This window comes from Vicia villosa, linkage group LG7, assembly GCF_029867415.1.
Source record: "Vicia villosa cultivar HV-30 ecotype Madison, WI linkage group LG7, Vvil1.0, whole genome shotgun sequence".
Taxonomy (NCBI): Eukaryota; Viridiplantae; Streptophyta; class Magnoliopsida; order Fabales; family Fabaceae; genus Vicia; species Vicia villosa.
Window position 1 is genome coordinate 85,664,542 of NC_081186.1, and position 27,501 is coordinate 85,692,042.

At 33.5% G+C, this 27,501-nt stretch overlaps 3 protein-coding genes across 8 annotated transcripts in view; 1 reads left to right on the forward strand and 2 right to left on the reverse strand.

Moving 5' to 3' along the window:
• Positions 1-12,008: 12,008 nt before the first annotated feature.
• Positions 12,009-12,692, reverse strand: LOC131617683 (uncharacterized). Its single transcript, XM_058888944.1, has 2 exons — positions 12,571-12,692; positions 12,009-12,480 (listed from the first exon to the last, which is right to left on the reverse strand). Exons 1-2 carry the CDS (start codon positions 12,653-12,655, stop codon positions 12,143-12,145), a joined length of 423 nt encoding a protein of 140 aa, XP_058744927.1. The 5' UTR covers positions 12,656-12,692; the 3' UTR covers positions 12,009-12,142.
• An 8,409-nt stretch (positions 12,693-21,101) lies between these two features.
• On the reverse strand, positions 21,102-22,323 carry LOC131617685 (uncharacterized). Of its 4 annotated transcripts, XM_058888948.1 has the most exons (4): positions 22,165-22,323; positions 21,592-22,002; positions 21,346-21,420; positions 21,102-21,312 (listed from the first exon to the last, which is right to left on the reverse strand). In XM_058888948.1, exons 1-4 carry the CDS (start codon positions 22,256-22,258, stop codon positions 21,263-21,265), a joined length of 630 nt encoding a protein of 209 aa, XP_058744931.1. In that variant the 5' UTR covers positions 22,259-22,323; the 3' UTR covers positions 21,102-21,262. The 4 variants fall into 4 exon arrangements, with proteins under 4 accessions (XP_058744931.1, XP_058744929.1, XP_058744930.1 ...); XM_058888946.1 differs by having other exon boundaries at positions 21,102-21,420; positions 21,592-21,999; XM_058888947.1 differs by having other exon boundaries at positions 21,102-21,420; positions 21,598-22,002.
• A 518-nt stretch (positions 22,324-22,841) lies between these two features.
• Positions 22,842-27,501, forward strand: part of LOC131621055 (uncharacterized) — a 33,351-nt gene continuing 28,691 nt past the window's right edge. The window contains exons 1-5 of one of the 3 annotated variants that reach the window (XR_009289422.1): positions 22,867-23,565; positions 23,717-23,822; positions 25,580-25,740; positions 25,882-25,988; positions 26,492-26,590. The gene's annotated coding sequence lies outside the window, so the exon portion shown is untranslated. Of the gene's footprint in view, positions 23,566-23,716; positions 23,823-25,579; positions 25,741-25,881; positions 25,989-26,491; positions 26,591-27,501 lie in introns of those variants that run through there. The other 2 variants (XM_058892265.1, XM_058892264.1) reach the window with 2 other exon arrangements.

Here is a 27,501-nt window from a genome sequence, read left to right on the forward strand (position 1 = left end):
AAGATTTGTCGTCCTGGGTTTACATATACTCTGACTAGGGCTGGGCTACCGAAGACTTTTACTCGTAGTCATTTGACGGAGGAGGCTCAGTTGGTGACCTCGGTGGTCCTTTACAACATAAGGCCACGAAGTCACACTTCCTCCATCACCATTGATATTGCAGGCCTGGTTCAAGGTATCTTGAATGGTGATAATATTGATGTGTAGAGGATTGTGGCGAATGAGCTGAAGAGAGTCGCCTTGAATGGGACTCCTCATGGCGATGGGGTAAAGTGTAGGTTGATTTTTCCTGGTCTGATAGTGGGTTTATGCAGGAAAGCTGGTGTCCGGTTTCCATCTGGGGGTATGATTCCCATGGATGGTGTTATCGATGATATTTTTGCTAACAGGTACTGTTTGCCTGGAGGCCGTCCTTTTGGTGCTGCTGTTAATGCACCTGACATTCCTGATGCCGCTCGAGCTGTTCCAGTTGCTGCTGCACCGCCTGCTGGTTCTCAGTATGGTGATTCAGGTGATTGGAACTATCAGATGCACATGGCGCATCAGAGAGCATTTATGTTTTTGCAGGATTCTATCCGACAGTTGTCTCTGCAACAGCCTGTTGGTTCCAGGGATGATTTATCTGCCTATGCTTCATGGCCTGAGGGCAGGCCAGATCCTGAGGAGGGGATGGAGCAGGATGATCCGGAGACTTCCGATGAGGAGTAGACTTTATTTTTATTGCTTTATGTTTTATTATTTTTAGTTTTATGTTAGAACAATTTTTAGTTGTTTTTGTTTTTAATTTTGTTCCATCCTGTTGGATGAGGTACTTTGAAAGGCTAAGTTTACGCCGTTGGATAGTTAACACCATTTGGTGTGGTTTTTATTTTATATAAGTTCAGTTTATTTTATTTTTTGCATTTATTTATTTTTAAGTAATTTAATTTTTAGTTTAGTGTTTATATTTTATAAATAATGGTTTTTGATAAGTTGTCCTGATGATTAATTAGCTGGAACACGAATTTTTGTTGTCACAATGAATTTGGGTGATTCAACACAATTTGAGTGGTGATGATATTAGTTGAAAACTGTACGCGCAAGGTACATCCTTTATCGTTTTATTTATCAAGTACCTTTGATTCTGATGCTTTTAATTGTACAAATTAGTTGTCATTAATTTCTGTTGATAAAATTAGTTCAATTGTGAATCACTTTAGCCTAGCTGTAGTTGTGAGGAGACTTTCCACTGTGTAGATATATAATAATTGTGCTGGATACCAGCAATGTGCGTCTTAACTCGTTTTTCTTATGATTAATCTTGCATTGTTATTAAATTGTGTTAAGCATGAAAGTGATCAAGGCGTTTTGTTCCGCACTATGAGAAAAACTTCCTATCCAAATGTAACCTATCCGGTGAGTGTGTGAGTATTTGCTAACCACTTTGAGCCGTTTGCCAAGATTCTTATCGGTTAAGCTTAGGTTGTATATAGATCTCTATACCGATTTTTTATAGAATCTTGATGGCTTTCTTTTTACCTTGAACTGTTGCCATTAGATATGGTAAGGATTGATTCCTTTTTGCCTTAGAATAGGGAGCATTCTTATTGATGTCTTGGTAATATACAAGTTGGGGAGAATGACAAGGTGTACGTTGGTGGGGATAAATCAAAAGATATTGCTCAAGGGGTATATATATATATATATATATATATATATATATATATATATATATATATATAGTAAAGAAAAAAGAAAAAAAATATATATATAGAAAAAAAGAAGAAAAAAAAAAGAGAAAGAAAGAAAAAATTATTTGTAACCCTTGAGCAAGTAAAGAATAATGTGGTGAACTTGGTTGTTAGGTTGTGATAATTGAATTGAATTTGAATGCTCTCTTAGGTTTTGACACTTTCGTTTCAATGGCCGTGAGATATGACACTTCTTTGTAACCAAGCCAAGCTACAACCCGAAAGTCCTTAGTGATTCATGCTTATACTTTTTTTTTATATCTTATGCTTAGATGAGTTCATAATTAATTCTGTATGTTAGCGTCATTGTCTGGTGAGTGTTAGGATCCTCCATTTTTGTTCTCTCAGTAGAGAAGTGCGTAGGTGTAATTCATTCTTGAACTTCTTTTGCTTGTGGAATTTCTGACATAGAATTTGTATATAGGATTAGCATTGTTATCATGGTACTTTGATGGAAATTGGTAAGGATTGATCTTTGTGTACTTTTGGAATTTGAACCATTGTTCTTGTTTCTGCCTAGTTGTTTCATTTGTGATATTTTGTGTTCCCGGTAATATTTAGTTTAATTAGTGGCACCTTTCGACCGATTTTATCGAGTATGCTTTTAATTCTCTGAAGTTTTAGATAATTATTTATAGTTTATAATTTTAAGCTTTCATTTTATGTTAATATGTGTTTTAGTTATGATGTTGTAGGTTTTAGCCAATTTTGGAAAGTTTGGAGCTTGTTTTGGCCTTGATTGAAGAGCGCTGGGCAGAAGTATGCGCGCGTCGCGCGGTGATATGGGCGTGTCGCGCCCTGGCCAAGATATTTTGTGAAGCTTGAGGCAGAGAGTTGCGCGCGTCGCGCGTCTGGGCGGTTTATCTTTTAAGTGTATTGGCGCGTAGCACGCTGGAGGGCGCGACGCGCCCTGGACAGATTTCAGAAATGCTATATAAAGAGAAATTCAGATATTTTCCCTTCTTCTTGATCATCTTTAGAGCTCAAGGAACCAAGTCTACTGTAGTAAACTGAGAATTGAAGAATCGAAGCTTTGATCGTCGATTAATCGCTGTAGATGCTTGTTGTTCTTCATCCTTTCCTTCTTGAGCAAGCTACCATTCTCATGGATAGCTAAATCTCTTTTGTATCAAGATAAGATGTAATCTTCCTAGCCTTTTGTATGTATTTCTTGTGAATATATTATGTATGAACAAGTGATGATCAATATAGATGGTTTAGTTTGTTTATTAAAGCTTTTCTTTGGTATAAGTGTTTGAGACATCAATGTTTGTATCTAGACCTCACTTTATCATCTATCAAACTATAAATTACAGACATGGATTTAGCGTTTGATGTTTACTTAATATCGGTTTTAAAACGTTATTTGTATTGTTTAAACGGTGGAGAAATCGTCGGTTAAACAATACGGTAAATCTAGCTATATCGTTGCGGACACGGACGGTATAGACGTCGATACGTAATTATATTGATCGTTAACGAGTTCATATACATATATTTATAAGGAGACATACAAATTTAGGTCGATGAAATCGAATCTTGATACATTTTCTTTAACTTAGAACTTTCATTAATTTACTCTTTGCTACTAAAATTGTTGAATGATCTTTTGCAAACCCAAAACCAAAGTAACATTAACTCAAGACAAAATAGGCTATAGAACGGCGGTGATATTGCAATAATCCCTGTGGATACGATATAAACGAAAAGTACACCACAATACTCTTTCACAATGCTCCTTAGGATTTGGTTGAGTATGTGCCGAAAATGATGGCCCGGTTTGCTTTTCCGCCAATTGCTTCGCTAATTTCCCCACTTGTGTCTAAAATGATTCATGTTTAATCTTGCTTTGTTATGAGACATTAGGACTTAGAAAGGATCGAGGCAATTTTTTTTTAGTAGTACGAGAAAAACCACCATAAAAAGGGCTACCCGTGAGAGTGCGATCATTTGCAACGAATTTTAAGCCTAAAAATTTGTTTTTGATAAGTGAATCAAAGGAAAATACAATGAATTTTGAAAAATAATAGAAAAGTCTTGATTCACTTGAAAACTTTCTTTGGTAAACATTTAACCCAATAGCACTTGAACCTTGAATGGAAAGCATTGATGTCTTGATAGATAGAAATGTTTAAAGTTGGGGAGAGAGGTCTACAAAAAATAAGAAAAAGAAAGAAAATGGTGGTGCAATGCATTCTTTGAAAAAGAGAAGAAATAAAAAAGAGAAAGAACAAATAGTAAAGAAAGAAGAAAAATCTAAATGATTCAAAGAAATGAAAGGAATGCATTGTGTGGTGAAGAACAAAAGGGTAACAAATATGTAGTTGTGTAAATAAATAAATGCTTTCTATGATCATTCACCCTTTTTGTTTCAATGGCCATGTACATATATTTATTGGGAACCCAGGCCAAGTTACAACCGAAAAAAGCCCTCAATGATCTTTGTTTTTATTGTCTCGTGTGTATAGTATAGATGAATATATAAATTGTTTTTTATGTGCATCATTGCTAGTGAGTGTGATAAGTCCCTTATGCTATTATTTCATTTGTCCTTCATATTTTGTGAAGTGAAGCTTAGGAGATTCATTCATGAACATTATTTCCTTAATGCATTTGTGTTGAAATGGTTGTGTTTAGAAATTGGCTCATAGTCATATTAGAATATTGTACAAGCAAGGAAGACTTATCTTGTAGGTATGTAATTCAAGTTTGAACCATTCAATTGATGTTACTAACCTTTTGTGAATACTAGTGTTGTGCTTTTGATCTAGCTTTATTCGAGGACAAACAAAGGTCAAAGTTGGGGAGAGTTGTTAGAATCCTAATTGTACATATTTTTTGTATTGATTTTGTGGTATTTCTTAACTCTTTCGCCAAGTTTGATTACTTTTTGTGTAATAGCATGTAAATAAATAACATTTTGTTTATCTTGTACATAAGTTTAGTTTTATGACTTTTATTTACTTTCTTTTATAGGTATGGATTATTTTGGAAAGCTTGGAATGAAAGAGTTTGATAGAATAAGCTTGTGAGGAGGTTGGGATACTTAAAGCAGAAGATATGTACCAGAAGGTCCACTTAGCGGACCATAAGAGAAGCTTGACCGAATCAAAATCAAAACCAAGTCCGCTTAGCGGAGCAGAAGCGGGGCTTGGCAGAGGCGAACACCAAAGTTGAGTTTGCTTAGCGGACCCCCTCCGCTTAGCAGACCCTGAAGATAAATCAGATATTTTGGTGTATCCGCTTAGCAGACCTAGGGCGCTTAACGGACCTACTTTTTAGTCACTTGTGATTAGGCACTTAAACATGATATTTGTGTGGTTCTTATTATTAACAACAGAACACACTTTTTAGAGAATGTTAGTGTAGTAACCTGCCCTAAAAAATTAGATGTTAGAGTCGCCACCTATTCTGCCAGGGCAAATAGGAAACCCTACGAAGTTTAAAGAGAATTTTGGGTAAGTTATTATAATCAAGTTAAGGGAAGGTGTTTGGCACCCTTAACCCTTTCCTAAGGTTTGCATTTAAGGTTTGTAAGAGTATTATGGTAAGGTTTGTGGTTTAAAGGTTGAATGGAAAAATTCGAACCTAATTAGAATTTTGGGGAAGGGGACTCGCCTTGGTTATCCAAGTGCCTATTTACCTCCTTAGGGAGGATCAGAGTCAACGTAGTTCGGGGAGGGTTGTACGCCTTAGATTTAGAATGTGTGAAGGTATTTTGAATTACCTTATCGTAGTTTTAAAATTCGTAGTTTATGAAAGAGATGTGTTTTGATGTGGCGTACAACCCTAATTATAATATGTTCCATTAATCGCGATGATCAATAGGTTTGATCACCATAATTAACAAATAAAATAAAGGATTGCTAATTATTCTAATCGATTGATTCGATTATCACCGTTAGCAAATAAATGTGTTTTAATAGATTATTTGAATTGTTTTCGGCATTGAATTATTTTATTATTAACCATCGCAACCAATTAATTTTATTAAAACGATTAACAAATTAATGAAGGATTTTCAATTATCGTTAATTATCATAATCAATAGGTTTGATTAAAACAAATAACGAATCTATGAATATTACTAATCATCATAACCAATTGAATCGGTTAAAACCTTTAGTAAATAAACCCCATTTGAATATGTTATTCAATAAATTAAATATTAATAATCAGCGATGATTAAATATAATCGAACCAAATATTAATTATTTAAACCTAATTATTTTAACCACTTAAGACCTAAATTAAAATTATAAAATAAAAACCCTAAATTCCATTCTAAAATTGGAAAAGAAAATATAGATAAAATAGATTATAAAATAAAAATAATAAGGTTTAAAAAACCTGGGCATTAATCCTGTGTGGTAGCTTCCTGGTGGTGCATGGTGGACGTGCGCTTCCAGGAACGTTAGATTGGATGATGGAACGATCTGATGGTTGTATGAGGAGGGTGCATGTCGTAGGCATGTGGGAGAGGCGTACCGGATCCGTGATCAATCAAGGAAATTCAATTTATAAAAAATAAAGTGTCAAGGGTGGGGTTTGAACCCAGGCCCTTACACTCAGTTGCAAAACGCCCCTTTTACCAAGTGAGCTTGTTGAAATTGATGTTAAAAAACTAGGCCACAAAAAATAAATATAAAAACAAAAGCAATTGGTGGAAAGTCAAACAAGACAGCGTGTGGGCCCCAACGCCGTCGCTCATAACCAATGAATGAGGGAGAGAGATTTGAAATTGTTTGACCGGCCAATGGAATGAAGGGAGAGAACCTGGAAACGCTGACCTGCCACTCAAAGCGTCAAACGCGTGGTCAACAAGTCCCAAGTACTATTCATTGTCTCTTTCCTTGTTTCCTGCGGATTCAGCCATGGATTTACTTGCGATTTTTCTTGCAAATTTCACAGCGAAATTATGCACTTGATAAAAACTATAAAATACACGTTAACAAAACAATTAAAGCGCCCAGATCCACTCAGTGGACCCCCACGGACTCAATGGAGGGGTCGTTTTGGCCTGAAACCTCACGCATGGATAAAAACGCAAGATCAAAAACTCCATGCTCTAACAATGGTTCTTTTCATTATACACGCCAAAGCTCAAGTCTAACGTTCCAGATCTCTTCCATAACATGTCAGAAGCTTAAACAAATGGTTAGATTTGATTAAAACGCATTAACACATGAGATATAAGAATTCAAGAACATGAATGGTTATGGTAGGAATGAAACACGAAACACATGCATTATGAGGCTTGTCTAATGATATGTTTCTACCTTATATTACCTTTTGAGTGGAGTGAAGTGATATATTTGCTCTAAAACTTGCTTGAACCTTCTCGACGATTTTTCTCTTCTTTGAGATCTTGGTGCTTTTGAAACCTAGCCTCCTTGTCCTCTAAATTTCGCCCCCCCCTTTTTCAGTATGTGTTTTAGAATATATATATATGAGTACCATTAGGTTAAAGGTTTGGGCTTAGACCCCATATATTTCTTGAAACAATATTTGATAAAAAAAGATTGAAAAATATGAAAAATCATGCTATTTTTCGCCTCAATCTTACATCTTTCTCTCTCCACTAATTTAATCATATATTTGGCCCTTTTTGATTGATTTAAATTGATTGGAAATCAAATCTTTGATTAAAAATAATTTTTTCATATTTTATAATGATTTATTCAATATTTAAATGAATTAAAATTCAAGTAAATAAGATAAATATTATAAATATAAAATAATTAGTTTAAGGATCATTTTAAGGCCCATGGACAAGTTTCGAGTCAAATATTTAGGCCCATTTAATTAAAAACTCAAAATTCTCCACTTTGCCTTTTGTGCATTTTCTCAAAATCGCCCAACTTGTGCAAGCCCTAACTCATTCAATATTTATCATATGAATGTGTTCTAGGACTTTTTGGAAATCTAGGGATGTCCCCTACAAGCCACTTTGGAACAAATTTTGCATTTGGAGATTTTATCTTGATGATATGGCTTCTGAGAAAAAACTGGTTTTTGCGAGCTCCTAGAAGGACCTATAATGTATTGGATCATATCTCTCAAATGGTGCATTTCTTGAGTTTGGGCCCAACACCAAAGTTGTAGAGAATCGAATTTCATTGAGAATGAGCTTTGGTTGGGGAATTTCTGAGAAAGTATGAGACAGATATGGTTAGTCAAAGTTGGGTTGACTTTCTTCTTAAAAACCCTAATTTAGAAACTTAGGGTTTTGATGATTTTGGAGCTTTTCTTGATGACTCATGATCAACCTTTGATAAAATGATGAACCTAACATTAAAATGTTGATGTTGACCAAAAATCAAGAATTTTGACCACAATTGACTTTTAGGTCAAACTAGTCGACTGTTGACCATTTGAGCTGCTTTGTGAATCAAAGCTTGAAAAATAGTGGGCGAATTTTGGGGTATGACAGTTAAGGCAAGAGAAAGGAAAGAGAGAAAACCATTTTTCAAGTGAATCTTCAAGATTTCAAAGCATCTTCCTTCATCTCTCTTTGAGTTTGATGCTACCAAATCTTGTTTTGTTACTTGTTGTTGAAGCTTTCATGGCTATGGAGAGCTAAGTTTTATCTTATGTCAAGATTAGAGGTAGTTAGTTTGTAAATATGTATTTTCTTTGATCTTTTGTGTATGAACTTGGTTGATGATTAATATATGGTTAATATCTTGTTATTCATGTTTTATTTGTTGTTTTGGATCACTATTAAGAGATATGTTTCAAATCTTGACCTAAAGGATACTCATCTATCAATAAACAAACTCTAGAGATAGATTTGTGAGTTGATAATCACTTGTATCAAGCTTTTAGGATTATCATGTTGATTGTCGGCATGAGAGATCATCTTATGGTTAATATGATAATAATCACGATATTACTTTAGAGATAAACGGTATCGAGAGGATACGTGGTTGTATTAATCATTAATAGGTTCATATATATGATCATTATAGTACATATGAAGCAAACTAATGAACACTAATCTTGGCACAATTTTCTCAAATCGTTTTCAAACCCTATTTTATTGTTTTTATTTACTTTTCATGCTCCCTACATTTTATGTCACCAAACTTTTACCCAACCTTAACTCAAAATCCACTAAACTGTAGAACGACGATAGTATCGCATCAATCCCTGAGGAGACGATAAAAGAAATACTTATCCTATACTTTAACAACAGGGCCATTAAAGCACGGGCTATTAGAATACACCTTAAGAAAAGGTTGTGCGAGTTTGGTCTCTAAGATAGAGTTCAAGACATTTGTGTCACTCTTGTTGAATCAGAATCCTACTTGCTTCAGAAAGTTTCAAGTCGTAGACACCTATGCTTATGCATAATCTTGGAAACGTTTGACATTACTTCTAAAATCACCTTTTTAAATTCAAATGGGGGATTATTGAAACTCTTAGAATGATGAAACCTTTGAGTGGGAACTTGGAAGAATTGATTGACATTAAATTGACAATAAATGAACATAAGTATGGGCTAGAGTGTGTGTTAGTGAATTTGAAAAGGTTCATTCGAGTCTCACATAGGAGGGATAACACACTTTAGTAGTGTTTATATACTCCAAGTGGAAAAATAGGGTTAGGTCCTAAGGGGTACCCAATTTTATGGATGGGTGAGAACAAACAACCATGAACAATAACACACTCGCGTCCGCCGCCGCCGTCTGGCCGGCTGGTTCAGTTTGGTCTGGTCCGGTCTTGGGCTTGGATCTTAACCATTTATTTTTGAGATCCGAATTGGTGGAAAATAATTATTAATAATTAATTAATTCGATGAAAATTAATTACATTTATTTAATTAAAAATAGTTGAAATTAATTAATATTTAATATTAATTACAAAAATGGTGACATGTCCTTCACAAAAACTAAGTTTTCTAATTTGTTTACTGGTTTCCTTGCCCTCCAAGACTTAAACGTGTGACTTGTTGACCAAGTGAAAAACAATTAATTTTGACTGAGCCGTTTCCACTCGCTCGCGCATTTTCCTCCCACAAATTTTTCTTCACTTAGTTAAATATCTTGCATACGAATAGAGTTCCTCAATTTATTTACAAACTACTCCAGAATTCCATATTCGAGTTCTCTCCTCTCTTTTTCTCTACTTCGCTTCATCTAAAATTTTTCGTTTCTGTTATTTCAAGTGGCTTATCACGCCACCAACAAGTGGTTTAAACACCATCTGAAGTTTTATCTCTTCGAACGATTTATTACAGTGCAAGTGATTATCATAAATTTGAATGAATTGTTTTATCCAAGAGATGTTGTCGAAACTCGACTGTTTCACCTACTTATTAGCAATACGGCGAAACATCATAAAAAAGCGAATTAGTATGCAACTCATCCCGATAATTTTCTTTCTCGTAATATTTTCACATATCCATGTTCTTACTATGAGTGATAGAAGGATCATATCTTGTTCCTGAGCCATCAATATCAGAAGGTGTGTTTTTTCCTAATATACGACCTTATGCCGATGATGTTTGGATGGCTTGAGCTTTTAGTGTCTGTTATTTGGTGAGTCCGGCTTACCCAATAATATTGATTAGAAATTATTTTCTTATATTTCAGAAGTTGTAGGAACATATTATGAATAAGTTAGGTTTACTAACTAAAATATCAAATTATGTTTATTTAATAGAAGAATTTACGAATAAGAATGTTTTTGACATTCATAATAGCTTCAGTACACCTTTTTGGGAAGCAAAGTGGATGGATGGAGTTATTTTGAAGGATATTTTTCTGGATTTGTATATGGTTTCTCTTTTAAAGGGGGTGTCGGTGGCGGCAATGGGTGGTTGGTCGGACGAGTTATGGAGGTAGGGAGATTTTGGGTTACCCATGGCGGTTATGGGAGAAACCGAAGCTAGGCGTCGTTTCCTTTAGTCTTTTGTTGGGCACTTATGGTGGATTTAAGGAGGGAAAGGACTCGGTTTCATGGGTGAGCAAAAATAGATTGGAATTTTTTGTTGCTTCGTGTTACGCCTTCTACGGTAACGATTTTATTCGATATGGACCACCTAACAAATTTGATGATGTTTTTCGGATCATTTGGAAAGTGGAGGTGCCTTTCAAAATCAAGGCTTTCGGTTGGAGACTCCTCCTTGATAGACTTCCAACCAAGAATCTTTTGGTCATGAGAGGTATTCTTATTCCTGTAGATAATTTAAAATGCATTTTTTTGTGAAGTGGATGTAGAGAATAGAAACCATTCCTTTTTTGGTTGTTTAGTGGTGAAAATTATTTGGAGATAAGTTGCTCTTTGGGTTGGTAAAGTGGGTAGTGTGGAGGATGAGTGTTTGTCAAATTTTATGGATTGGCATTTGTTCTTTTGTACACAAAAGTTAAAAGATAGCAAGGTAGATGTTGTTTGGTTGGCTATAACTTAGACTCTTTGGATTACGAGGAATGGAGTGTGCTTCCGGGAGGAGGGTTGAAACGTACGACATTGTGTGGGACATTAAGCTTCTTGTTTGGAAGTGGTCTTTTTGCGGAAAAATTACACATTCTAATTATTCTTTTTACGAGTTTAGAAAGGATCCGGTTCTTTTTCTCTCGTAATGTTTTCATAATTGGCGTGTGATTTTTCTTTTTGTTTCGGGTTTTCCCGTATTTTGGGCGAGAAGTAGTGATGAACAGTAGCAGTAGCGCGGAGGGCGATAGGGTTTCCTTATCTTAGAGAAGAACAGTGAAGGCAAATAGCGTGTTTTGTTAATTTTGTTTTAGAAATTTTAATTTTAAATTAGCTACGAGAGCGCTTTTCAAAAGCGCCTTTATATCCAACCTATACCAGCGCTTTTTAGAATAAAAGTGTTTTCGTATCGTACCCTTATAGCAGCGCTTTTAAAAGCTCTTTCAAAACTTACCTATAGCAGCGCTTTTATAAAGTGCTTTCTTAAGCTAGCCTATAGCAGCGTTTTTCAAAACCGCTTTCGTAGGATCACTTATACCAGCGCTTTTTCTCCTTGTTCCTTGTTTTTTAGTTTTGTTTTTAGCGAAATCTATAGCAGCACTTTTTCCTAAAAGCGCTTTCGTAGCTGTGCTGCTAAAAGCCAAATTTGACGTAGTGCTTGCTTACCAAAAAAAAATAGCATGTCTCTAATATGAAAAAAAAAGTATTACTTCTTATTTTGATTAGTATATGTGAGACTTGATTTTAATAGATAAGTATAATATGGAAAAATATTTCGAGTATTTCACATATTATATGCTTGCATAAATTGAGTAAAACTTTTGTCATGCATTCTGATAATTAATTAAAATTATTGTTATTATTCTCACATTAATATCACAAATGATACAATCCATATTACTTTTGCAATATCACAATTATAAGGATGTAAACTAAGGAATTTAGCAAGCAAACTCAACGATTCATCATAAGAATTAGGAGGATTCGGGAGGATAACTAGGAGATTGAGCAGCTGAATCATCTGATTTAGGAGGTGAGCTTGGAGATTCAGAAGGTGTATTTGGTGGACTCGGCCAATTAGGATTGCATGGGAAGCCTGGAATGCTTGGTATGCCTGGGATGCATGGAAAACCTGGGAATGGAATGTCCGGGTTGCATGGGAAGTCTGGAATGCTTGGTACGCCAGGGATGCATGGTAATCCTGGAAAGCCTGGAATTCCTGGAATGTTTGGTAGGGGTGGAAGTCCTGGTATGTTCGGAAGGCTAGGTATAAAAGAGTCAAAATTGGGCCCATTTTGATCTTTATACTCATCTGCAAAACATAAACCAAAATAACTCAAACTTACACATAGTTTATGAATAATGAAGATATAACAAGTTATAAAGATTGAGGAATTCTTACTCAATTGTCTAGCTTCCCCCATGGAAGAGATTAAAACAGTCATGACCAAGAAGCCTTGGATGAGCATGGCTCTTGTAGACAACATTTTCTTGAGTAAAATAAAATTAGAATAAGATATATAGAAGAAGTTTGCTGATGAAATTTAGTGTCAAAATGAACTCTATTTATAAGAGGGATAAAGAGTAGACAAGTCCATTAAAATTAGATTCATTCAATTTGATTTTAAGGGTGATTTGTAAAAAAAAAATGTTAATTCCTAAAACGTTATTGGTTAGTCATTATTTTATGCCTATTAAGCATAATTGGTATGAAATAAGACTCATAAGATATAATTTGATTCTTAAAACATATAAATGGAATTCAATATCTTATTCTCTTGTAATTCTTATTAAAGAATTTTAAATTCGATGCATATGGGTATATTTGTTTTTAATTTTTTTAAAATAACTTTTATAGTTACGTATTTGTGTTTAAGAAATTTTATTTAAAACAAACAAATTGATTTAAATAGTTATTATTCAAAATTTTTTTAGTATAAATTTTTTAAGAAATCACTTATATTTCAAGCAATATCATATAGTTTTTTTACAAAAATTATTTTTGAATTTAAAAATATAATAATAATAATTAAGGTACCATTAGGCCTGACTTTTTGTTTAAAGGAGAAGGGGCCAAACATTTTTTAAAAAAAATTCCTTATAAAAAAAAAAGTGACTTTTATTTTAAGAATAAAAATATAATTTAAGAAGCTTTTATTAAAATTGTTGAAAATTACTTTATAATAAATTTTCAAAATATTTTCATAACTATATATATCTTTGAATCCCAGTAAATACAATTTATACTATCGCATTATTATAAATTATTTTTTAATTTTTCACTCCAACATTCATTTTCATAATTCTTCCCATATTAATTTATTTAATATTTAATTCAAAAAAGTTTATTCATCCGCGCCAACATTATCTTCACATATTTTCAAATATTTATAAAAAATATTTAATTAATTATTTTAACTTATTTCATATCTTTTAGTAATATAATAGTATTTTATTTTAATTTGTAATCATTTTTGTGTAAAATATTTCTACATACATATTTAATATTTTATAATTTTTAAAAATATAAACAAAAATCAGTACTTTCACTACAAATAATATATTAAAATTAGAACAAAAATCATATTTTTTTAAAACTTTTTATATTATTTCATCTATATATTAAATAAAATATTTTCATTTATAAAGCTGAAAAATTATTAATATTACCAAATAATTTTAAATTTATTTATAAAGCTCTTATTTTTAATTTTAACTTAAAAGTAACTTTTACAATTGAAAAAGCTCAGTCAAACGATGCCTTTGTAAATATTTATTTATTTTATACGATTTTAAAATTAGTCTTTTAAATGTTTAAAATCAAATTTTAAATATGATTTTAAAAAAATCATTTTTATTTTTTTTAAAATACAAAAAAGAAATCTATGTTTTAAAGGTAAAATAAACGGACACATTGATAAAATTAAAATGGCGGGTGTTACATATAAGTTCATTAAATTTAGATTAAACGATAAAACATTATTGGTTCCTTTCAATAAAAAAATAATACTAACGCATTATTGGTAATTATACTCTTATGCTGATTTAGCATAATTGGCAAGATAAAAAGAAAAAACTCAATTCTCTATTATAAGACAATTATAATTTTTTAAATTTATTATATAAATTATGTATTTGGACTAATACATCAATGATATAACAATAAAAAATTAAAATTTTCTTATTATAAAAAATAAGGGAATATTCGTAAAATTTAACTTTTTTTCAACATTATTCATTAATTGTTGTTGTTTATATGCACATAACCTTTTATATCAAAATGTATTAATTATTTTATATTTGATACTTCTTTTTAAAATGTCTTTAATGGAGTTTAAAAAATGTCTTTATAAATAATAATAATAATAATAATAATAATAATAATAATAATAATAATAATAATAATAATAATATAATAATAATAATAATAATAATAATAATAACTTTTAAGAACATATTAAAAGATTATAATTGTTTTAGGAGCAATTCTTGCATGGACACGACCCTAAATTCATATATTTAGGAACAACTAATAAGAAGAGAGAGAATTTAAATTTATTTAAAATTTAATTTCGTTTTTAATTGCCAACATGGAGGGTGGTTGTGATAATGGAGGAGAGAGATAATTTTAATTTTATTATTTAATTAATAAAAAAATGTGATTGGTTGTGTGTAAATCCAGGTGGTATGGTTGTGTCCATCTAAGTATTTCTTTGTTGTAGTTAGGAAAATTCTTATATGGACACAACCATAACACATGGAAATAACCCAAAAGCCTTATAAGTAGGCTCTAAATAGAATTATGATAAATGCACGCTTTATTAGCTTGGGAGTGAGAATTATTTGAACAAATTTGAGGAAGACGTTCTAAAGGATAGCTTGAAATTGAGAACCATTTAAACAAAACTTAAGTGGACGATCAGAAGGACCGAAGCACTAAGAGGGTCAAAGGTGGAGATACAAGTTTTTCTTTTGAAACGACACAACCTCTTATGTATGACGACTTAAGCTTTATCCACAAAATGGGAGATGGAAGCGGGTGGCCTTCTCGTATATAGCCATTGTTGTCGGAGAAAATGATACCCCAGGAGGATATTTTAGACGAAGGAATACAAGTCCTAGAAAAGGAAAACCCTTGGAAGGACATGATCAGAGGTTTGAGGGCCGAGGGAAGGAAATTTTATGAGTGTGAATGCCCTGAGTTCATGCTCTCGGAGAAGGAGGAAAATATGATAGCAATTCCATGGATGAAAGAAGATATCATGAAAATTCTTGGCCGTAGAATTGGGTACAAAACCTTTGAAATTATATTTCAGAAAATATGGGTAAGGAGAGGAGTTTTAAGCATAGTGAACCTTAGGTGGGAAGAGTACTTAGTAACATTCACTAGTGAGGGAAGATCAATATACAACATTGATGAAAGGTACATGCCTCATCTATGATTATTATCTCTCTGCTAATGAATGAGGTGCTAACGTTTGTTATGCAAATGATGCTATAGAACAAATAGAAATCTCAGTCTGAGTATCAATCTTGCCAATTGAGAAGAACAAGGGATCCCGATTTAATGTTCTTGGTGAGGAAATTTCAAAAATATTAAAGAGAGACGAATGAGGGGGCATTTAGAAAGAATATGGGTATTATTGGCAAAATGTTGGAAGAGAACGTATTATATTGGATGAAAATAAGCATGAGTGAAGATAGAGCAAGACAAGAAAAGTTTGGGTTAATAGTAATTCACCCCTATAATGTTAGCGAATTTTGCTTTTCCCCCTCCCTACCTTTTGGTAACGGTTTTTTCAAAAAACCGTTGCCAAAATATGCCTTTGGTAACGGTGGGGGGTAAACCGAAACACGCTCATATTATTGGGGGTAAACTACTATTAACCCAAAAAGTTTTAGGCCAAAAATTCAGGTAAATCACAAATTGGAAGGAACTAAAACTATTGAGCCCTAGTTAGATTTTAAAAAAAATCTTTAGCCCCATTTGTTAATGGCAACCATGGATACAAATAAGAAATTTTAGATGTAGAGAACATGAATTGTTTCTAAAATGGATGACTTATACATGGTGGTTGTTGAATTTAAGCCAAGAACAAAGGCTTGGAACAAACCTATAACTGTGTTATATGGGTTACGACAATCATAAGATTTTTTATGTGGAATTTTAGATGGGAAGTGAATAAAGACTTTTTGAGATTTTTTCAGGAATACATGTAATGGATCAAGTCAAGCATCTATGTTGTTATGGATACCGGAATGGACGTAAGGAAGCGTGAGAAAATGTTCAAATTGTTGTGGTTTGATGGTTATGATTTCATTGATATTATGGTTTTTGTAGGAGGGATAACTATGGTGTTTCAATTAGAGAGAGTATAAGTCAAAATAATAGAATTTTTTTCAATTCATGCATGCCAAGCTAAATTTTAAGGGTGATATGGAGTGGCTTTTCCCTCCCATATTCACCAGCCAAATAGAAGATAGGAGGAAGGATCTGTGAGATGAGCTGAGTAAGATTTCTAATTGGATGAATCAAGGATGATTATTAGTTGGAGATTTCAATAACATTATGAATTTCTCATAGAAAAGGGGAGGATCCCCGACTTCCATAAGGAAATGCAAATTTTTTAAAATTTCTTGTATTTGTTGGCTATATTCAACTGGACAAGTCCAATTTGTCATATGGATCAAGAATCTACGAGAGGCTTGATAGAGCTTTGTGAAATGAAATTCGAAAAATATAATTTCCTAATGCATTTATGAAGGTCATAGTTTTACTATATTTATCTGATCACCATCCTCTTCTCATCACTTTTCAAGACTCGGAAGCAAGGAGAGTCGAGAAAAGATTAAGGTTTTAGAGTGCATGGTTCCTAGAAGATTCTTATGAAGCCATGGTTTGTAATGTCTGGAATAATGTAAGTAATTTCAATAATACCGTCAAAAGATTTAAAAGAAAAGTTGTGAGCTAGAAAATGCTCACAATTAACAATATTTTGAGACAAAAAAGAAACAGATGGATGGACTCAAAGGAATACAAAAGTATTTTCAGAATGGAAGAGGACACTCTGGTCTTAGGAGATTGGAAAGGATGATCCAAAAAGCACTACTACAAATAGAATATCTTACCACGGTTAGGAGAAAGATTCTACCACAGACAATGGTTTGTAGTAAAGTAGGGTGTGGTTGTAGGTGCCCTCTTTACAACCACGGGCTACTAGACGTGGTAAAAACACAAAAGCACGTAACATACCACTACAAATTTTTAAAACAGCCATAGTAACAAGTTGAGGCCAGGATTTCGATACCCAACTCATGGAGTTTTTCATATTTCTTTAATACATTTCACCGCGATCCTAAACTCCAACCATAATGAAAGACTTAACACACAACATTTCACTATGGTCCTAGATTTTAATTGTGGTGATATGCTTACTTGAGTTTATTATAACTTATGTGAAATGCTTATTTCCTCAATTGATCACTAAACATATAACCTTTCAATTTGATTTAGAAATCAATAATATGATAAATTAAGTTATATTAGAAGTACAAGTTACACTAATAAATATTGTACAAGAAAGATAGATAGAGAGAGAGAGAGTGTGTGATTGAGAGAGAGAGAGGGGGGGGGGGGGAGAGGGAGAGAGATATAGAATACAAGTAAGATTCAAACCCAAATTTCATCAAGGGTAAAAACTTCTACCCGAGAGTTCTATTTATAAAATCGCTTGTGTTGGCTGCATGCTTAAAAATCCCACTTAAGTACAACATACCTTACAGTATAGTACATTTCACTTAGGTGCACATTACCTTATGATATTCTGTAATACTTTTAATTGTATTGTACCTTACGGTGTTCTAAAATCCACTTAAGTACGTCGTACTTTATAGTGTTTTGTATGTAACTTATTCATTTCATTTCTTATTAATTTGTCCTTATGCATGTGACCATGTAGATTCTTGTGACATTGGAAATTATACTAAATTATATGTTTAATATAATAAACAATGAGCAATTTCTAGCAACACATCACTACTATCCAAGTCACGAAAATGTCATGTGATATGACAAAATCTTTATGTAATAATGTATGTATGTATAGTTTCCCTTCTCCCCCATAGCTATATTGAACACAAGATATAGACTGTGTCACTCTTGTCTATTAAAATGTTGAGCCATTAGACATTTATCTTGTTATGCATGATGGATAAATTTTATCTAGGACACCCATATCCCTTAGCATAATTTATGGAGTATTCATTAACTATCTTTATGGTCACCCAGTAATGAATAATATTTTCATAGCAATAAAATATTGGACTCCACATATAGGGTCCATAGTGGGTTCACATCAATGGATGATATACACTACTATCATCATGAGAATAACTTATGAAACTTGAATAAGATTCTACGTAGTTTTCTCATTGTGGGTCAATATAGTATAAAGATTACTCATAATATTCATACATGTGTGAATACTTGATAACTCTTTATTCATGATCTATGAGATATGAACACCAGTCTATCCACATAATAGTCTCGATGCTATAATGTTATCCCACTTTACAATAAAGCTCGATTACAAATACTTTAAGAATTGTGTTCTTAACTTTAATGGAATCTCATGATAAAGTCACATTTAATATTTTATTAAGCGTACTAGTTATTTTATGGACTATTAAAAGATAACAAAGGAGTTCCTTTTTATTACAAATAAATAATTAGATATATGTATCAAGTTTTAAAACACTATTGGCCTTCAAGATTTACATCAACAATCGCAACGATGGAAGCGACGATACCTATATTTTACACTTTGGGACACTCATAAATAAGTTTTAATACCTTTACATTATCTTCTTTGAATTCGGCGTTAATGCATTCCTAAAGGATGTGCTCCTTTAAAGTAATCAAAAGGCTTATAATCTCAATTTATTGCCAGAGATGCTCCTTTTCCTTCTCAATTGGAATAGATTTCTTTGCAATATCCTTGTTTCTTCTAGAATCTTTGATGAATCTCTTCACCTCTCTTCTTCTTGGCCGTATACCCCCTTTGTATGAGGAATAACATAGTCACCCTCATGTCTCGACATGGATATACGCCTCTAGTTATCCCTCCATTCTCCTCTATACAAGGGAGAGCAATCGTTGTGATTAGTGACCATATCGTCTTGGAATCTAAGGCTTAGGATACGATGTAGATTTGAGACATCTTCCTATTTGTTCTAATGTCTCAAAATTGTATGACTATTTTCACAAGTAGGTTCCTTTATAGTACGTTTACTTTTCAATCAATTAAATAGCCTTCGTTTAGTTGATCGTGAGCAATGGTGTTGCCTCTTATTGGTGGATCTACCTGGACAACCTCAGAAGCATATATATCTTCTCTCGGAGAGGGTGGGCAACCTCAAATTTTTGATGTTGTTGAATTTGGTTCTCTTGGCCAAAACATGAAGAGTTCCTCTTCTTGCCGAAGATTTTCTCTGACGACCATGTTTTCTATTGATCATGCATGATAGAGGTTAAGTGTCAGTCTTCTCCATCGATCTAGCATTCAATGAGTATTTAAAAAATATGTTAAAAAACATTATTTATGTTTCCGATAAACAATAATTCAATGGTGTCTAAGTTAATGATCGTCATATACGATAGGTATGAAGTTGTTAAGAAATTCATTTGGATTGTTCATACCTTTGAGATATACACTACAAGAAAATTAGCGTTTTACGACACAAAACTTGCGACAGTTACTTGATAACTGTCACAATTCTAATATAGTGACGTGTCTTACGACGGTATACACCCACCGTCCTTACATTTTAAAAAAATTATTAAATATAACGACAGTTATACAACTACCCCCTAGAAATCAGTTCACGACGGTATAAAAATCGTCCTAAATTATATCTTACGACTGTAAATTAACCCTCGCCCACCAAATCAAATAACACACGCCATGCACCATGAGAAACTCATCAAAGGTCACAACGGTAAACCAACCGTCGCGCCCGTTTACTTAAAAGTTAGCAAACTTCACGACGGTGAACCAACTGTCGCCCACAATTACAAAACAGTTATCGAATGGAACGACAGTAAATCTACCGTCGCCAACCCATAACCTTCACACGGATAAAAATTTTGCGACGGTGTTTCCACCCGTTGTCATCTCTAAATGCATCTTTCTCCCTAAAATTGTATCCACTTTTTATGTTTTAAATTCTCTTATTTTTAGAAACACCGTCAAAGACCGCTCACGCTTAAAGGAGAATCACTTTCAAAGCATTTCTCCCAGCCACTCACGTCGTCACTGCAAAACACCGTCAAAGTAACCACCATCAATTCGAGGAATGAAGAGGAATGGAGAGGAATGAAATTGTAAAAAATTCATTTGAATTGTTCATACCCTTAAGAGGTAAGAAATTTATTCGTACAACTCTCTTTTGAAGACTCTCTCCAACACTCCCTTCTTTTTAATTGAAACATGTGTGAGTCCTACCACTTCATGTAGAATTCATTTTCAAAGTGAGAAGCCCACACATATTTCAACGAATATGAGTATTAGAGAGAGTGGTAAAAAAAAGCGTATAAAATGCCACAAATATCTTTATCTTAGACCTTTCTCACTATGTGGACTACTTTTTAATCAAGGATCAAGATTAGGTAAGATTATTCTAAATTTGATTTGCGAACACTAATGTTTTTTTTTTTTTAAGAACTAAAAAAATTACCATTTTAAAAATTTAGATCGATCGACCAACAATAGAATCAACATCTTTTTAACTCTATTTTTAAATTTATTTATTGTGTATGATAAAATATAATTTGAAAAAACTTTTGTTCTCTCTTTTATTTACTCATTATTTGACTCGGCTTTGTTTTATTAAATTTCATATATTTCTTAATCAACCACTTTAAACATCAAGTAGTTAACTAGATATAAGTAGCAACATTATTAACTAAAAAACGGAACATTCATCCTATGACAAACTAGCCATGAAATATGATGATACACTCCATGCTTTATTTTACATTTTTTACTTCAACTTTATTTACACACATGCATGCATGTGTGCACGTGTTATTGTTTTCATGGACTTCCCCCACGTCCTCCTTTTTTGCCACCACCGTGTCCTCCACCTCCTCCACCACCGTGTCCTCCACCTCCTCCACCTCCTCCACCATTGTGTCCACTTCCACCACCTCCATGTGATCCCCCTTTAGTTTTGGATCCTTCACTTTTCTCCGCTGCAAAAATACAACAACTTCTTAGATATTCCTAATATCAATATATTGGCAGAAGATAAGATGCTTCACTCTTCGTGATATATAGTGCGGCAGATTTAGAAAATTCTATAATTGGAAAAAAAAAAAAATATAGTTTAGGATATGCTTAATAATATATATCAGAGTACTAACCTCTACCACCGTGTCCTCCACCTCCTCCTCCGCCAGGAGGGCCTCCTGGACCTCTGCCTGGTCCTCCTCCACCGGGACCTCTTCCTGGCCCTCCTCCACCAGGACCTCCTCCACCGGGGCCTCTTCCTGGCCCTCCACCGCCAGGACCTCTGTCTGGTCCGTCGCCACCGCGGCCTCCGTGAGGCCCGCCGCCTAGACCGCCGCCTGGTCCTCCACCTCCACCACCTGGTCTTCCTCCACCTGGACCGCCGCCTGGTCCGCCACCACCTGGTCCTCCTCCACCTGGACCGCCGCCTGGTCCTCCTCCGCCTGGACCTCCTCCACCTGGACCTCCGCCGCCTGGTCCTCTGAGAGGTTTTGCTTCCCAGCTGTCTATACCAACATTTGTTTTTGATACTTCTGCTTCATCTGCTGCACATATACAAACACTTTTGTAATATTGCTAATGTCAATATAGTATTTATTTAAAAAAAATCGGTACGAAAAAAGATTTCTAAGCTTAAGTTGTTCATAATATTCTTTAATATATAGGAAAGGGTTTCGTTTTTAAGTTATTCAGAATTGTTAAAGAACCTTGTTTTTCATCTTTGGACGGTTCAGTGGCTTCAGAAGCGATGAGAAGTAGTGCGTAGAGGAAGCACAAGAAGATAACGGGCTTGACATTCATCTTTGTAACTTTTGTTATAATATATTAAGTTTTGTTGTAAGTATGAAGATTCTTGTTGTGGACATGTTATTTATAGTGGCCAAATAAAGAAGAAAAAAAAAAGATAAGTAAGATGAAGAACAAAAAGAATATGGTTAGACAACTCATGTTGCAGATTGTGGGGACAATGGATATAGGAATATTGAATCCTCATCATCACCGATTTAGAAATTGAAGTGTTAGGAGGAGACACGTGAGTAATATCAAGTAACCAAGTTTATCTAAACAATGGCAAGTGGAAAACATAGCCCTTTATCATAGGATAATTTTCAAGAATCTCTATCATAAATGAGCACAACACATTCATGTGTGCAAATTATAATTCTTATCACTACAACATTTTGAGCCTACGACAACGCCTAATTTATGGGAGGTAAAATAACCGTTCTCGTAGAGTGTAATAGGGAACAAATTATATATTTTGTTGCGATAGTGTATATATTTTTTAGAAATGTTATGCAACGGCTGAAAAGTGTTCTTGTATATGACAAAGAGAAATATTTTTATTAATAACAGGTTAAAACCATTCTCATATAATTTTTATTTATTTAAATAAAAAATTAATTTTATAAGGCCGTTCTCTTATGTTTGATTAAAATAAATTTTATTTGTGAAAAAAATCCTCTAACTGGATCGAATAGTGGTGATCCTCTTGCTAGAGATTTTTTTGGAAATAAAAAAAATTATTATGTCCATCAACATAAACATCAGCCGTTGCCGTTTCGCTTCCTAGGTCATCTTGCTAAAACAAATTATTTCCCTATCTATCCGAAATTCAGAGCGCTAAAACAAAAAAGTTTCATTCCTTTCTAAAATCCAGAGCGCTAAAACAAAAAAGTTTCACTCCCTTTACAAAATCCAGAGCGCTAAAACAAATTTTTTGGTTCCCTTTCTGAAATTCAGAGCGTTGAAACTGAAAGTGAAAATTATTCTATCCAGACTCATCAAACCTTAACCCTAACGCTTTCTTTCCTCCCCATCGATTCTTTCAAAGGTGTGAACGATTCTTCTCCCGAACCCTAATCCTTACCCTTTCTTCCCTTCTTTTTCTTCTCAAATCCTTCAACTTGCATACACATAGTTAGGATTTTAGGGTTTATCAAGGGTTTCACGAAACTCAAGTACTTCACGAAATTATGTCATTTAACGGTTTTAGGAAGTATCTCAATAAAAGGTTTGAAGTAAGTCTCTCACGAAGACAATGATTTCCCTGAGAGATGCAAGGGTCATATCACACTGTGAGGGGGAGTTTTTCATTTTCAAGTTGTGTACGATTCGTCGCTCTGATAAGATCTTCCTTCAAATTCCATACAATTTCTCCTACAACTTGCATTGACTACTGTGATTCACAATAAAAATTAGTTATTTTGACTATAGTTTATGACTTAATCAGTTTTTTTTATGTTTTATCTGGTGTAGAAATAACTTTGCTCTGCCTTGCTGGAACTACTAGTAGCTGAGACAATGTGTTTCCTGGTGGAACTACTCGCCGTTGAGACATTGTGCGAGAGCTCAATTCGTCCCGGTAAACAATTTAGTATTACATTGTTATTTTGAGAAATTTGTGTCTAGTGATTTGGAGTTGTGGTACTTGTTGAGTCTACTGACTTTTAGATCAATTTGTTTGCTCTGCCTTTTTTAGTACTTTACTGTATTGTGAAAATGATGCATATAATTTGTTTGTGAATATGATAACTTATTTGAGTACTTTACTGTACTGTGAAAATGACATACATAACTTATAGTATTTGAAAAAGAAGTAAAGTCGGAAGATATATCAATTATAAGAGATTCACCTTTCCATCTCTATTAACCATTCATATTTATTTTATATATATTATGACTTTCATGTTTGGGAAAGAGTAACTGAAGTTCAAAGTTCAGAAGTTCAGATTTGTTCATTGTGATAGTACAATTTCTTCTCAACATCCAACTCACAATTTGAATTTAACTTCTGTTATAGGAGTTTCACCTTTCATTTTTATTTTTCAGTAAAGTAACTAAAGTTTTAAGATTTTCTTTTTCAGCATTGACAAGTGTTACTGCTCTTTGTGATTGTAAAAAATGCGTCACTTTCTTTTGACTCTCATGGTTGATATCCCTCTCATTCTCATCATAGTTATTACAAGTCATATGTCGAATTAGATGAATCATAACTCCCTAATACATGTGTCAATTCAAACATACTTCACTCCAGGCAGTTAAACAATACCCAACTCCCAGCAGATTTGAGTCTTTCAATTGTCATTCAAAACGCCAACGACAACACTCGTATCAATTCCTAAGTGTTTTATATGAATGAAAGTCTATAGATAACTCTTCTCTGCAATCATTCACTATCGAATGCTTGATGTTGACACTGATGAATCCATTGGTTTTTGTTGATGTCAGCATGAAACACATAGACTGGAACAACAGTGAACACATAATGGTGGAGCTTAGGCTAGTCGTGTCCGTTTTGATCAAATTTGAGAGCGATAACACCTTCTTCCATTCTGAGTGGAAGCCGTTGAAAGTGGTTTGCGAGCCTCTGAGATTTGAATATGGTGTATTATTGGGAGGTTTAGACTGCATTAGATTAGAATGTTAGTTCAGTTTTAAACTAAGTGTTAGTTGGTTAAATTCACATGTATTCTAGTTTTGTTAAACTGCATTATCTTTGGTGTGTGCTGTGATATAACAAAATGGTTACTATTAAGATGGAATCTCAATTAAAATAGGTTAGCGTGACCATTTGTTTTCTACCACCCATTGTGTAGTTAATTTGAAATGTAAATTAAGATGTAAGTTATTGAATAAGATTCAAATAACTCTAGTTTAAATCTCTTTTTTTTCACCGTTGAGTCTTTCAAGTTATTCAATTTTCAATTCTATAATAAACAATGTATTTAATTTAATTTTCTTAAATTTATCATATCACTCAATTTGTTTGAAGAGTTTATTTACATAATTCAATTCAGATTCTTGAGCTACATGGCTTAGAAATGAAAGGTACTTAATATGACCCTGCATTACCCTTGGTTCATTGTAAGTGTAAACTTCAGGCATACAATGATAAATACGATGATACAAGTCTGTTAACGGATCACCTTTTCACTATGGTCCTTTGAACCTCTCATTTACAGCAGAATCAATGGAAAGTTTTTCCCAAAGAACGAAAATGTCTTAGTTTTGTTGCGGTTTAGTTTTGTTCTTATTCAAATGTTTTGTATTTGTTTTTCTAACTTGAAAAATAGTGATACTTGAGATGATTTAAATTGCATAAACATTTGTTTGTTGCAGTGAGTATTCTATGCAATTGAATTATTCACGGATAAAAGTTCTTGAAGCATTATCAAGATGATTTGGTTAATAAAATGAAAAAGGCTGCAACCAAGGAACTCTGGAATGTGAGTGGTGATCTGGAATTATACGGAAACCTCTTAAAAAAACTCATTATTCAGGTTGGTTAGAATTTTAATATTGTACCTTGTAGTTATACCCTCGATTTTTCCTAGTATATTTTCAATAGGAACCTATAATTTTATAAGAATATGTAATTATTAATTCTCCTATTTATAATTTATTCTTTGTCATAAAAACAGTGAATAACAGTACCGGTATCAATACCTTCCGAAACCGTTTTATCGTGGCCGTTGAAAATACACTTGATGCACGTTTGGATGTATAGTTCCGTAGCAAACTTCCAGCGGTATGTTTTTCTCTATAAAATAGATTTTTGTTGCTTATTAACATTTCTCATATAGATTGTCTTATTCATGTAGGATGGTATCATTTACATTAAGATTTTTGCTTCTTAATTGTATGTATCATTTAGATTCATCTAGGAAGCTAGTTATTATCATATTCACAAACAAATTATATGCATCATTTTCACAATACAGTAAAGTACTAAAAAAGGCAGAGCAAACAAATTGATCTAAAAGTCAGTAGACTCAACAAGTACCACAACTCCAAATCACTAGACACAAATTTCTCAAAATAATAATGTAATACTAAATTGTTTACCGGGACGAATTGAGCTCTCGCACAATGTCTCAACTGCGAGTAGTTCCACCAGGAAACACATTGTCTCAGCTACTAGTAGTTCCAGCAAGGCAGAGCAAAGTTATTTCTACACCAGATAAAACATAAAAAAAACTGATTAAGTCATAAACTATAGTCAAAATAACTAATTTTTATTGTGAATCACAGTAGTCAATGCAAGTTGTAGGAGAAATTGTATGGAATTTGAAGGAAGATCTTATCAGAGCGACGAATCGTACACAACTTGAAAATGGAAAACTCCCCCTCACAGTGTGATATGACCCTTGCATCTCTCAGGGAAATCATTGTCTTCGTGAGAGACTTACTTCAAACCTTTTATTGAGATACTTCCTAAAACCGTTAAATGACATAATTTCGTGAAGTACTTGAGTTTCGTGAAACCCTTGATAAACCCTAAAATCCTAACTATGTGTATGCAAGTTGAAGGATTTGAGAAGAAAAAGAAGGGAAGAAAGGGTAAGGATTAGGGTTCGGGAGAAGAATCGTTCACACCTTTGAAAGAATCGATGGGGAGGAAAGAAAGCGTTAGGGTTAAGGTTTGATGAGTCTGGATAGAATAATTTTCACTTTCAGTTTCAACGCTCTGAATTTCAGAAAGGGAACCAAAAAATTTGTTTTAGCGCTCTGGATTTTGTAAAGGGAGTGAAACTTTTTTGTTTTAGCGCTCTGGATTTTAGAAAGGAATGAAACTTTTTTGTTTTAGCGCTCTGAATTTCGGATAGATAGGGAAATAATTTGTTTTAGCAAGATGACCTAGGAAGCGGAACGGCAACGGCTGATGTTTATGTTGATGGACATAATAATTTTTTTTATTTCCAAAAAAATCTCTAGCAAGAGGATCACCACTATTCGATCCAGTTAGAGGATTTTTTTCACAAATAAAATTTATTTTAATCAAACATAAGAGAACGGCCTTATAAAATTAATTTTTTATTTAAATAAATAAAAATTATATGAGAATGGTTTTAACCTGTTATTAATAAAAATATTTCTCTTTGTCATATACAAGAACACTTTTCAGCCGTTGCATAACATTTCTAAAAAGTATATACACTATCGCAACAAAATATATAATTTGTTCCCTATTACACTCTACGAGAACGGTTATTTTACCTCCCATAAATTAGGCGTTGTCGTAGGCTCAAAATGTTGTAGTG